The following is a 13,618-nucleotide window of genomic DNA, read 5'->3' on the forward strand; positions in this document are numbered from 1 at the left end:
CGAAAAAGGCTTGCTATTATGAAGAACGATAAGGTGGACTCTGCTGCTAAAGTGGCATTAAGGCCCACTCCCTCTGCTACTGAGACTGATTCGCCTGATAAGAAGAAGAAGACTGCTCGCGTGAGCAGTTGTGAAAAATCCATTAAGCCTGCTTCTGGGAAGGTTACTAAGATCTGTATGCTCTTGAAACCAGATCTGCTTGAAGACATGGACGCTTGTGCCAAGTTTGTTGATGGCGTTTAGAAATGTTTGTTTTCCCAAGTTCCTTTACGAAACATACGACCCAATATATAAGGACTGCTTTGCTTGCTATGATGTAGATATAGCAAAGTTACCAAGGAGATGGCAAAGACTATAGCAGCTGAAGCTTATTCCTCGACCAAGAAGATCAAAAGGTTGGATTTTGAGATCGTTGCTTTGAAAGGGTCTAATATTTCTACCCTCATTTCTTTTGCAGCTTGAGACCGCTCGCCTAGATATTGTTGACTTGAATACTAAGCTTGACGCGATCCAAGTTAAGTATGAAAGTACAGAGAAGGAGATTGGATGTTACATACCTCAAATTCAAGATCTTGGGTTTATAGTTTATGAGCTTCGTTTCGTTACTTACGCAAGGGATGAAGAGTTGATTGCTACTTATAATCAAGTGATCCACTTCAAGCAAATCGTCGATAGGCTTAAACCCCAAGTGCTATGACTTCAAGGTGTACTAAAGATCAACGAAAGTCTGAAAAAGGAAGTGGATGAGCTGTAGCTCGTCCATGTTGGTCTGCTCGAGGAAAATGAGCAACTAAAGGGTGAGAAAAATGGGCTCGAGGTTTTGAGACCTTCTCTATTTCTCCGGAAGACTTGCTTGCTTTTACTTTTGAGGCTTCCATTGGTGAAGTAGTTAAAGAAGTTGGTGGCCAGGCTAAGGCAGCCAGGGGTGAAACGTTGGATGATGCCTCTGCTAAGAGCGTCGTGGTTGCTAAAGGTGTGGCGATCGAGTAGTCGTGGGATGTCCAAGCTGCTGAAGTGTAGTCTTTTAGGTAGCCTTTAGGATTTTCTTTGTTTTTCCTTGTAGCTATTGTTTTTCTTGAACTCATTCGGCCTTTGCTAGTTGTTTATAAATATGCTTCCTTTGCTTTTCTTCATCTTCGCTTCTTTTATGCATGCCCTAACCTTTAGACTTTATAGACTAGTGGCAGGCGTGCTACTTTTCTATAAGCAGACAGGCCCGCATAACCTATGCAGTCGTAGGTGTTGGTGTAGAACTTTGCAAAGTTGTTAGCCATAGGGTTGGCAGCCGAATGCCTTACTTACAGAAGCAGACAAGTCCGCATAACCACTAGGCTGTTAACCTTGGCTTTCTCCAATTCCGTAGGTTGCGTAGCAAGTATCACAACACTTTAGGACTTGGTGTAAGTTATTCCGCGCTTGGCAGAGGTGAAGCATATCGACTACATAGCATGTTGGCAGTGAATAAAGCTTCATATATGAACGCCAGCTTGTTTAACCTTTCACAAGAATGTGCAATTATATAAGTCTAGCATGGCTTTATTGCTCAAAGGGCAAGCCGTAGGCAGTCTTCTGAAAACCGTAGGCTACCTTACTGTACTCGGTAGCAACTTTAGGTTTCTAGGGCAGCCGTCCATAGGGCGTACTGCGTAATGTGCCCCTCCGTCTCTAGGGCCTGGTTCCTTGCAGATTAGGCCAAGAAACCCAAAATCCTTCAGTTAGCTAAGCCTTGAAAAATACCATTGTGGCTACTTCTAGGAATCCTGACGCAAGCCATCATACATCTAGTTATACTAAAGCAACTAGGCTCATCCACGTCTGGATATTTAGAGTGTAGAGTTTATCCTCCCGTCTTGGAGAGTTGCCAATGTGGGTGTCGGGGAATTGGCTTACCCTTTCGCACTGGAGAGCATGGTTAGTCCCTCGGAAGGCCCAATTCCTGCAATAAGTCCCTAAAAAGGGCGCGGTCTTCTTTTGAACTGTAAAAGTGATTAGTTGTTGTAAGCATACAGCCAAGCCAAGTTATGATTTCTTCTGAATTCCTTATTGAAAAACGAATGAAACGAACGAGAACTTAGTTGTAAGGTAGGAACTACATAACAACTGGATAGTCCTCGGCTTGTGAGGTGATACCCGTCAAGTTGCTTGAGTCTTCAGACTTTGATGTAGTGGGAGGTCACACCTGGTACTTCCTCATATTGTAGGCGCTTCACTGCTTTTCGATCTTGTTATCGTTTAATGGTGGCAAGGGTGTAATTACTTTTGCCGCCTACTTTGCTGATCTTGTACGGACCTTCCTAAATGGGATATATCTTTTTGGAGCCTTCTCTGTGGGCAGTGATGAAGGTTTTTCTTAGGACTAGATCTTCGGGCTAGAACTGCTAGATCTTGGCCTTTTTGTTGTAGCTGGAAATGAGCTGTTGCTGGTAGGCTGTGATGCAGGTAATGGTCTACTCACGCTTCTCCTCTACCAGATCTAAGTTTGTGGCTATCTCCTTACTGTTCTACTCAATGATTGGTAGTAGAACGATGATACTTGACTTAATGACATTGGGATGAATGATTGCTTCTGAGCCAAATGCCAAAGAGAAAAGAGTCTCACTGATTGCTCGTCTTTTGGTGGTGCGATATGCCCATAGACATCCGGGGAGTTCATCTGGCCATTTTCCCTTCTTGTTGGTGAGGGATTTCTTAAGGCAGTCGAGGATCATCTTGTTGGATGCTTCGACGTGGACATGTGCTGCTTGATGCCATACTTTTGGAAGAACTTCGCCACATCTTTGCCCACGAATTGCGGGCCGTTGTCTGTGACGATGGACTGAAAGATGCTAAATCATCAAATGTTGTTCCTCCATATGAAGTGCTCTATGTCCGTTGGAGTCATAGTCGTCTTAGGCTCTGCTTCTACCCATTTAGTGAAGTAGTCAGTTGCCACCATCATCATGCATCTACCCTCAGTAGCAGGCGGCATAATTCCTACCAGGTTGATTTCCCACTTCATGAATCGCCAAGGACTCGTATGCTGGTGTAGCTCTCTGGCAAGCAGTGCTAGTATCGACTTGTAACATTGGCAAAGGTCGTACTTTTGTATTAACTCCTTAGCATATTGGTGCATGGTAAGCCAATAGTAGCTTGCGTTAAGAACCTTTTGTGCTAAGGATCGACCTCCGAAGTGATTTCCATAAATGCCTTCGTGGATTAAGCTTAGAACTTTCAAGTCATCGAGAGGTACTAGACAGCGGAGATGTGGTCTGGTGTAGAATCTTCGGATAAGAATGTCGTGCTATATGTAGTAGCGTGCTGCCTTGATTTGGACCTTCCTAGAATCCAATCTTTCCGTAGGGAATGTGCTATTGACCAGGTAGTCTACAATGGAATCTTGCCAGTTTGGAGTTGTAATAACCTGTGATACCTCGGCTACTGGCTTCACCTCTATGCTTGGCTTGTCTAGATATCCTCCGAGATAAGGCATTTGAGTTGGTGGTCGATGGCAGAGCCTAGGCCGGCTAGTGCATCCACGCGAGTGTTGTCTGCCATCAAGTCTTTTGCCATTTGAAAGCCTGCTAGTAGGGTTTCGTACTCTGTTTCGTTGTTGGGTACTTTGAAGCCTAGAGTGATCACATGTTCGAGTATCGAATCATCTGGGGTGACAAAAACTATGCCTGCTCTTGAACCTTTGTAGTTGGATGAGTCGTTGACATGCAAATGCCAAAAGTCTCCATCGGGTAGAACAGGCATGGCTAGGGCATGCTCGGTTACCTTGGAGGCGTCGTTGGGCCACTCTATTGCATTATGAATACATAGTAGGGAGTCGTGGAGTTAGGGTCATGTTACATGTAGCAAGAGATGCTCAACAGCTGGTATTGGACCATTCTAGATCTAAATTATAGAGCAAGGGTCGGCTAAGGCCGTGTAGCGTACAACAGAAGGTAGTGCTCAACTGCCGGTACATGTTGCTCCTAAGTAGAATCTTTTGGGGCGACAAGGACAAAACTTGCTTCCGAATGTTTCCTTCTAGTGTTCATCTGCCCTTGGAGTGTCTTTTGGGCTGAGTTGTTGCGTTCGTCAGAAAACTTTGCATCCGTCAGGGTTTACGCCTTTATCGTTGAGTGTCTGGATTGAGCAGAATAATGTGCCATGAGGATGACTGCATGCATTTAAAGGTAAAACTTGAGCTTTTGGGTTGCAACAACTATCGCCAAAGTTAGCTTTTGAATTTCTTATAGCATCGAGGAGAGCTTTTGAACTGTGGAATAAAGGTAGTTGGGCCCCTAGCTCTTCTTATATAATGGTAGAGCTTATTGCTGCTTCAGATACTGTCAAACATGTGAATAAGTCCTCTTCTACTTCTGGTTTAGATAATATAGAGGTGATGTCAAGTACTCCTTCAAGTCCTCGAATGTGCATTGGCGAGCCTCGTCCCAAAGTGCATGTTTCTTTTCCAGAGCAAAAGAATCTACTAGAGTTAGATCTTCTTTCATGATCAATTTTTTGAATAGCAGGTGGTCTGCTGGAAGTCCTTTTTGGAAGGCTGTTTTAGCTATTGAGTCGTTGCATCCGACTATCCTTGCCTTCTCTGCTTTAAACCTCTTCACATAGTCACAAAGCGACTCTTTTGGGTTCTTCTTGACGTTAAACAAATGGTCGGACTTCTTTTTGATCGAGCGATAGGATGAATATTCTTTGGTGAAAACCAAAGAAAGTTCATCGAAACTCTAAATAAATTGTGGCGGTAGGGTGTAAAACCAATCTTGCATCTCACCTTGTAGAGTAGTGGTGAATATCTTGCACATGAGATCATTATTGTTTCGACAGAGGATCATTACGCTTCGGTAGTGTTTTAAGTGTTTTGGGTGTTCATCCCCTTTGAAAGATGTGAAATACGGCATGTTGAACTCGCGTGGGGGCTCTGCTTGCTCGATCTCGTATGTGAAAGGTGACCTGCTTATGTTAGTCACGTTCTGTCGTAGTGCCTTATTGGCGACCTCATTGCGTTGAAAATTACGCAATCGCTTGGTCAAGAATCTCTCTATTTCTTCCTGAATTTTCCTTTGTTGGGGTAGCGGAGCTCTCGGCTGCCCCCAGCCATGAATTGCTAGTCTAGGCTGCTTTTCCATGTGTTTGGCTCGTCTATACCATGGATGTAGTGCGTGTGGTGCGTTCCTAGCAGGCGAGCGAGTTCTTCGTAGGCTGCCGATTGGGCTTGAGTGACTAGTTCTCTCCATCCGTCGTGCTACCTACTCCAATATAAGATGAATGATGCTCTTTACGGGTTCAACCGCAAATGAACACTTCGCTTGGAAGGTTGCTCATGTTAACTATCGGAGTGTGACCCCAACCGTGAATGTACACTCGTCCGTGGGCCTAGTCGAAAGTGCACTCTCCTCCGTGCTCTAAGACGGGAGTATACGTTATCTCGGGGGCCCAATCAGGAGTGTAAATTACTCGAACACTCGGTTCGTGGCTGGTCGAGTAGCTGCTTGCCGGGACACTGCTGGAGAGGTTCTTTGTTTGCCCTTGTCCTACTTCGGGACGCTGCTGGAGAGGTTCTTTGGTTAAGTGGCTGCTTGCCAGGACATTGCTGGATGCGCTGTAAGAGCTGGTTCACTAAGGTCATCTGTTGTGCAAGGGCGCTCGTCAACTCTATGACTTGTCGAGACAAGTGTTGCTCTCCATTTGGGTTGGAATAACTTGGAAAGAATGCGTCTCCTTGAGCAGTGGAAGTGTGGTAGACTCCGGGCGCGAGATTTGAGTTAGGAAATGTCAAAACCGCAGAAAAATGTGGTCAAAATGCTCCTAGTTCGATCGTCAGTCCGAAAATTTGGAGCCGGGACAGTTGAACTAATCTTAGATGGGCTGCTTGGAAAGCCACGAGAGTAGACTGGGCCGCAAGAGTAGGTTGGGCCACGGAAGCAAGCTGGGCCACGGGAATAGGCTACTCGGCGGAAGCAGGCTGGGCCACGAGAGCAAAGTGCTCGACGGGAGCAAGCTGGGCCACGAGAGCAGGCTTGGCCACGGGAGTGGGCTGCTCGATGTGTGGTGTACGTGGATGCGAGGCTAAGGCTCGGCTTGGCAACGTGTTGGGCTCGCATTGGGCTTGGAGTGACATGGCTTGGGCCGTGGTTTTGGTGTCGTGGGCCTTAGATGGCACGGTTTGGGCTTGCTTAGGTGGCACAGCTCGAGCCGTGGTGATGGCGCCATGGACCTCGCCGCGGGTGGTAGCCATGGTGGCCATCGCAGTGGTTGCCATGGTGGAGCCCCGTAGCAGTGGTTCCACTTCACCTATGATCACATTTAGCCTCGTGGATCGCCGCGGTCCCATTCCTTGAATATTGGAATTTTCACTTGTAGAATTTTCTAAATTTCTAGCCATTGTATTTCTCTTTGACGTTTTATCAAAGAATCTTTGCAAATAAAAAATTATAATAACAAGAACGTACGAAAAATATACAAATGGACAAGAAAAAATAGAGAAAACCTTTTATGCAAGAGTCTTCTACGAGTGTGTGTACTTCAACTCTCAATGAAAGCACCAATTTGTGGATGCAAATTTCCGCCACCTTCTTCTTGGACAAAATTGCACCTACAAAACAATTAACACCTTAGGGTCAAGGCCAAGAGCCTCACGCGGCCACGATGAATGGGGGGCACTTTAGCCGAAGAACCTCCGATGCCAAAGTTAGAATTTAGAGAGAAAAGTGTTTAGAGAGTTTTTAGAGTTTTTCAAGTGTGTGGACTTAGGTTTTTAGAGGAAATGATGTTGAATTTATAGTGCATGGCCGGTCCTCCTCTTAAGAAAAGGTGGCTGGCCCTTTGAGATATTTTTGTGTGAAATGGGTGATTTAATTGGTAATTAATGGATTAATAAGGAATAAATCCATTAATTAGCCAATTAACTCAATTTATATGGAATGTTTTGAAGGTTATGAAATAATTGGAAAATATAGGATGAGGATGGATGAAATAACTTTGAATTTGTTACCTATTTTGGGCACTTTTGACTTGATTGTGGGATGTTTGTCCACTGCTTGCGCGTAGGAATTCCGGTGCTCCTCAAGGGTAATTTTGTCACTTTTGCCTTAAAAATCCACGTGTCACCTCTTGATTATTTTTGGCTCCACAACAACTCTGAGCCATTTTGTACTCGGTAACAATAAGCCATTTTCTTAAATAAATAAAAAATGAGTAAAACAAGTCACAAAACCATTCAACCCTTGTAACTTAATTATGCCCGTCTAGACAGTTTAAGTGGGCGCCTAGACGAGTTTTCTGTTCTTATATAGAGAGAGGTGCTTTCACATCTTCTTAACCGGAAACGGCTGGGGAGAGGAAAGGGGTATCAAAAACACATAAAAGTAGTAAATATAAATGGATATAGTAGGTTCCATCTCTTCTATGGGGAAGCGACAAAAAAACATCTTGTTCTTTCTTCAACAATTTCTGATCTCTAGTGGACCTCTCAGTAGGATTCGAACCCAAATGAAGTTCTAACCATCTGTCAGAGAAAAAAGAACGACAAAAGTCCATTGACCGCCTAACTGACACCGAGTAAAATCTCCTTGTGCTTCAAGACCCTACAGTAACAACAAGGAGTGCGCTCATCGCGGATGGAATAGCTGTTGGGCGGTTAGGACACATGTAAATAGGAGCAAGAAAGTTCTATGGAAAAATGAAGGTTCAATTCGATGTTTAACGGGGAGTTACAATATAGATGTAGGCTAAGTAAATCAATAAACAGTCTTGGTTCTTTTGAAAATGCCAGTACACGCTCTTTTATTTTCTAAATGAGTAAAAAATAGGTACAATCGTCTAACGTCTGGACGACTTTAGACGGAAGCTTTCAGAACACGGGTTAGAAATAACTTAAAAGAAAGAAACATGTAGAAAAGAAAACGACATGTTAGGCATGGGGGTGGTGGGGTGGGGGCATTCCAAGTCAAGATCTGACATAACAAGTTGATAATGTTGATGGAAGCACCAATTAATTATTTGATTTGTTAGTCAGGAGGAGGGGTAGAAGCAAATTTTCCCAGCTGGACCGAGAGCACGTGCGGTGCACCATTGCACGCACATTGTCGATGAGAAATGGACAAATTTTAATTGTATTAATGTGTTTTAAAATTGGTTTTTGGAAAAGGGGCAGTCATGAAGGAAACGTTGAATGCAATTTCCACCAGTTTTGAGGTTACGGCTCGCAAATTATGGGAATTGGGGAATGGTCCACTCTACACAGAGATGTGATTGATGGAATAGGCTCCTAACGGATTCACTTTATCAAAATTTTATTCCTCAGTCCATCTTATTCGTTTATTAGTTATTTTAGATATAATAACCAAAAAAATTTAAGTTAGACAAATTGACAGTTTTTTGTGATTTTATTGTCTTGCTGTTGTTGTTTTTTTTTTTTTTTTTCATTTTTTTGGAAACTTACTGTTGTTTTCTTTTGAAGTCTTAAAATTTAATTCTTACTCGAGTAATAATTCATAAATTACTGAAGTAATATTTCAACAACTCCTTAAATAATGTATTTATGTGGCCTAAAATTATAGGCATGTGGTTGGGGCCTACCATATGAGTGAGAGAGAGAGAGAGTGAAACCAAATCAGGTAGGGCCAAAACAGAACTCTCCAGTTAGTGATGATGAATGAGGTCACAATCGCAACAGCTTGTTTTAGATTTTTTTTTTTTTTTTTTTTTTTTTTTAATTTCAAAAGATAAATTTTATTAGATTAGAAGTTAGATTAATCATCTACAACCGACGTCGCCATCATACAAGTCCTGAAAGAGAAGCAAATGTAAAGCAAAGGCAGCATGACAACTGAATGAATTGAAAACTGAAGCTGTTTATATACACATTTATAACAAGAAGGAAGTTAGACAAGAAGAAGAAGAACCCTTCTCACTTCTCAGCTCTCTCTCTCTCTCTCTCTCTCTCTCTCTCTCTCTCTCTCTCTACTGTATAAATAACCACATTACAATTACATACATTAAATTGGCTGCTCCATCCAATTCCAACGCATTTTCAACTTGTAAACAAGAGGGAAACAAAATTGGGACAGCTTCCTTCTTCCAGTACAATTCTCTTGAAAAATCGGCCTTCTGCCTATCCCGGCCTACTGCTTGCTTTCCGGGACTTCTTTTATGCTCATCTCTACCATTTCAACTCCGCCAAAAACTCTGTCGTCGTCCATGGCTATCGTTGATTGGGAGTCCATCCCAGACCCGGCTTGGATTTCCTTGAACATTGCCATCACTTGGATCATTGTTGGACGCCGCCATGGCCTGTCGTCCAAACAAGCACAAGCTACCTTCAAGTGCTGTAAAAGCTCAATCTCAAGGCTTGCGTCCTCTTTCATGAGCTCCGGATCAAAAACATCACTTATTTTCAATTTAGCGTGTTGTTTTACCCAACCCACGAGATTATTGTCGCCAAAATCTGCTGAATCTGTAGGCCGTCTTCCCGTTAGCAGCTCAAGCAATACTACTCCATAACTATAAACATCACCTTTCGTGGAACATCTAAAGCTCTGGTAGTATTCAGGAGGGACATAACCAGGGGTGCCTGCTAGAGTGCTCACACTCAAATGGGTGTCCATTGCACTCATAAGCCTTGCCATTCCAAAATCGGAGACTCTGGCTTCCAAATTTTCATCCACCAGCACATTGCTTGATTTCATATCCCTGTGAATGATGTGTGGGATGCAATTGTGGTGAAGAAAGGCCAGTCCCCTCGCGGACCCAATGGCAATCTTCCTCCTTGCAGCCCAGTTCAACTTGATGCCAGCTTTCTTCGGTTCATGTAAAACATCATCTAAGCTTCCATATTTCATGTACTCATAAACCAAAAGCCGTTCTTCTCCTACTTTGCAGTATCCAAGGAGGGGGACAAGGTTCCGGTGCTTGATCTTCCCTATTGTTTCCATTTCTGCAGTGAATTCGCGATCACCCTGTCCGCTGATATGTATTAGTTTCTTTATGGCTACGACACTGCCATCTTTCAATTGGGCCTTGTATACATCACCAAAACCACCTTTGCCAATAAGGCTGTTATCGTGGAAACCATTGGTGGCCTCGAGAAGATCTGCAAAAGTGAGCTTTTGAAGGGGCTTCTCAAATGTCGCAAGGTTGATGCTTAATGCTTCCCGGGCACCTGTTAGCTTCCAGCCATTGGCAGTTCCTGATTGGTTACAACTGTCGATACAAACATCAAGGGCCGATTCCTTTTTTTTTCGCCTTTTCTTGGTTTCAATGGCAACAATGAACAAACCAAAGATGCAGAAAAGTGAGATGAGTAACCCCATTGCCACACTGCCCACCAGGGATGGTTCTCTTCGATGAGACTTTTGATGTGCATTTGCATTTGGCCCCAAAGCTCCCCCACATGAAGCCAAAGGATAGCCACATAGGCCAGAATTGTTGGCAAATCTGTAGGCAGGGAACGTCTCAAATTGACCCGACTCTGGAATCATTCCAGACAAACGGTTGTTTGATAGATCAATCTCCGTTAGCAAGGTAAGGCCACTCAGAGCCGGTGGAATAGTCCCCGCAAGGCTATTGCTAGAGAGATCAAGAATGTTAAGGCCGGTCATTTTTCCAAGCTCTTGTGGGATTGAACCAGATATATTGTTATGGCCCAAATTCAAAATATAGAGATAGTACATGCTCCCAATCTCTTTGGGAATGCTACCGGACAAGGAGTTATGCGAAAGATCAAGGAAAATCATAGAACCATTATGGTTAAACGTTGGTTGGAGAATACCTCTGTAAACTCTAGTGAAGTTGCAGGGATTTCTTGTCGAAATCCTGTTCAGTTGCCCGTCTCTGATACCCGCAAACTCGAGCAAATTTCCTGCTCCATGGCACTCCTTGCTACCATCATTCTTGATATATACATACGTTTTGGAAGCAACAAAATTCACTGCAATGTTTCCGGATTGCTTGAAAAGCGAAGGAGGGATTGTGCCATTCAACAAGTTGGTATTGAGATCCAACCATATCAAGCTCTTACAGTCACCGAGCTCCGGGGGAATATCACCAGAGAATGAGTTATTACTGAGCTTGAGTATTGCTAGATTTGGAAGCTTCCCAATCCACCTGGGAACCTCACCACTCAACTTGTTGTTAGCCAATGAAATCCAATTCAAATTGGTGCAGTTGCTTAAACCGATGGGAATCGACCCCGTAAGGTCGTTGAAGTCCAGAATGAGATTCTCAAGCGACCCAAGGTACATCAGCTCTTGTGGGATTTCCCCACTCAGCTGGTTCAACCAAATGATCAAATCGCGAAGCTTTGACAACGACCCCAAGCTCGAAGGGATGGTGCCCTTGAGATTATTGAAGCTCAAATCAAGAGAAACAAGCTGAGAACAGTTGCTCAAAGACGGAGGGATCGTGCCGGTAAACAGATTGTTCTGAAGGTACAGCTCCTTCCAGCTGTTGCTAGGCTCCCCGCAGAGCCCAGCTGGGATTGACCCAGACAAACTGTTGGAGCTGAGATCCAAGCTCTCCAATGTCGCGAGCTTAGACAGAGAATTGGGCAGAGGACCAAAGAATTTGTTGAAAGAAAGCGACACAGCCTTTAAGTTGGTGAACTTCATCAAAATCTCAACGGGCAACTCACCAGAAAAGTTATTGGCGGATATGTCCAGCGATTCCAACGAAGAACAAGAGCTCAGTGCATCAGGAACCGAACCCGAAAGGCTATTAGCCGACAGATCGAGCTCCACAAGCTCTGCACACGAATCCATTAAGCTCACAGGAATTATACCCTGAAACCTATTACCTCCAAGTGACAGGAACTTCAAGCTGTTGGTGGGCATGGCCGGAATCGGACCGTCGAAGTGGTTCATGGAGAGGTTCAAGAAACTGAGCTGCTTGCAGGAGGAGATAGCGCGACCAACGTCGCCAGAAAACTTGTTGCCAGAGATGTCAAGGTGGTCCAAAGCCGAGCAATCCCCGAAAGACGGAAGAGAAATGGAGAAGTTGTTGGAGGACAAGTCCAAGTGCTCCAGCTTGCTGCAGGTGGACACAACGCTCATCTCGCCGGAGATTTTGTTCCCCTTCAAAACCAACCTCTGCAAGTCACCGCAACCGTCGGATAAGATCCAACGGACGACGTTGGGGCCTGTAATCTTGTTGTAAGAAAGATCAAGAACTTGGAGGTTGCGGAGGGGAAAGGCGGAGGAGGACGGTTTGGTGGGTAAAACGAGAGAGTTTGAGGAGAGGTTGAGGAAGGTCAAGGCGGAGCAAGCGGCGGCGAAGTCGGGGACGTCTGAAAGAGGGCCGGAAAGGGAGTTGTGAGCCAGATCTAAGGAGGTGAGGTGAGGGCTGCACTTGGTTCTGGTAGGGAAGTGGAGGGAGATAGAGCCGGAGAGAGAGGCTGAATTGAGAAAGAGAGATTCAAGGGAGTCGAGGGTCATGAGGAACGTGGAAACAACGGTCAGATTTGTAGCGAGGGAGATGGAGGAGAGGTCTATGGACGAAACCCTGGTTGCTTTGCAGGAAATACCAGAAAAGGAACATGGGTTTTGGTTGGGGAGCCAGTTGGGGAGGATGGTTGGGGTTGGAAGGGAGGATTTGAAGCTGAGGAGTTGCTGGGTGTATCTGTAAGAGGAGGAGGTGGGCGGAGTTGCAGAGGTGGGTGGCAGAGGGAGGAGGAGGAGGAGGAGGAGGAGGAGGTAGAAGGGGAAGGGGAAGTGAGAAATGGACTTGTGGGATATCATATTTTGGGTTTTGAGGTGGTGGTGAAAGAAGAAGGGGTTTGGTTTTAGGTTCTGAGGTCTGCCATTAGAGAGAGCTCATAAGCTACAGCTGCCAGTTGAGAGAGAGAGAGAGAGGAGAGAGAGACAGAGAGTCAAAAGCCGGACAAAGGAAGGTAAGAAGAGTATATATCAAGTGGACACACGCAGGGGTTGCTCACATGCCATGTGACTCCTTCTCTCTTCCTTCTCTCTTCTCCGTCTGTCTGGCTGTTTGTCCGAATTTACACTTTCTCTCTCAACACTTTTTCCTTACAAAATCACTTTTTAATCCGACTACTGCTTTTGTTATCAATCATTCTTTTTAGCTCTCGGTCTATTTATTATGCAATTTAGTACTATGGTTTGAAATATGATATTCACATATTTTATTTTACTTTTTATATATTCTTTGATAATTTATATTCATTGATTTTTTTCAATTCATCTGATTTGACGATTGAAAATTAAAAAAAGTATGTGAGAAGTAAAATGGGTTGTGTGGATATCACACCCCTTACGGTTTTCTTTACGTTAAAAGTTTTACGTTTAATTATGATCGAAGATGAATTAAAATCACTTTATTATTAGTTCATTATGAGATTAAATCTATACTCTTCTTTTTTTTTAATGTAGATAAAATAATTTGTTAAAAAATAAAAAAAAAAAAACTCTCAGTTTATTTTATTTCTGACAATTTATTTTTGTTTGTTTTGAGTAAGAGACAGGGACGAAGAGATTTGAAACTCAAAGTACGTGTGTTTAGTGAGGGTGTTTAGTGAATAAGATTTGTTAATTAATAAAAAGATAGATTATTCTCTCTCCTAAAATGATTAACTATAATTATCACGTTCTCCTTGTCTTTGTCTCTCTAGCTTTATGGC

At 43.8% G+C, this 13,618-nt stretch overlaps 1 protein-coding gene across 1 annotated transcript; it reads right to left on the bottom strand.

Annotated features, from left to right (window-relative positions):
• Positions 1–8,793: 8,793 nt before the first annotated feature.
• Positions 8,794–13,103, bottom strand: LOC137737832 (protein BRASSINOSTEROID INSENSITIVE 1-like). Its single transcript, XM_068477403.2, has one exon. It carries the CDS (start codon positions 12,717–12,719, stop codon positions 9,111–9,113), a length of 3,609 nt encoding a protein of 1,202 aa, XP_068333504.1. The 5' UTR covers positions 12,720–13,103; the 3' UTR covers positions 8,794–9,110.
• Positions 13,104–13,618: the final 515 nt, after the last annotated feature.

The sequence above is a fragment of the Pyrus communis genome, chromosome 15 (assembly GCF_041283825.1).
Source record: "Pyrus communis isolate YQ-2024b chromosome 15, ASM4128382v1, whole genome shotgun sequence".
Classification (NCBI taxonomy): Eukaryota; Viridiplantae; Streptophyta; class Magnoliopsida; order Rosales; family Rosaceae; genus Pyrus; species Pyrus communis.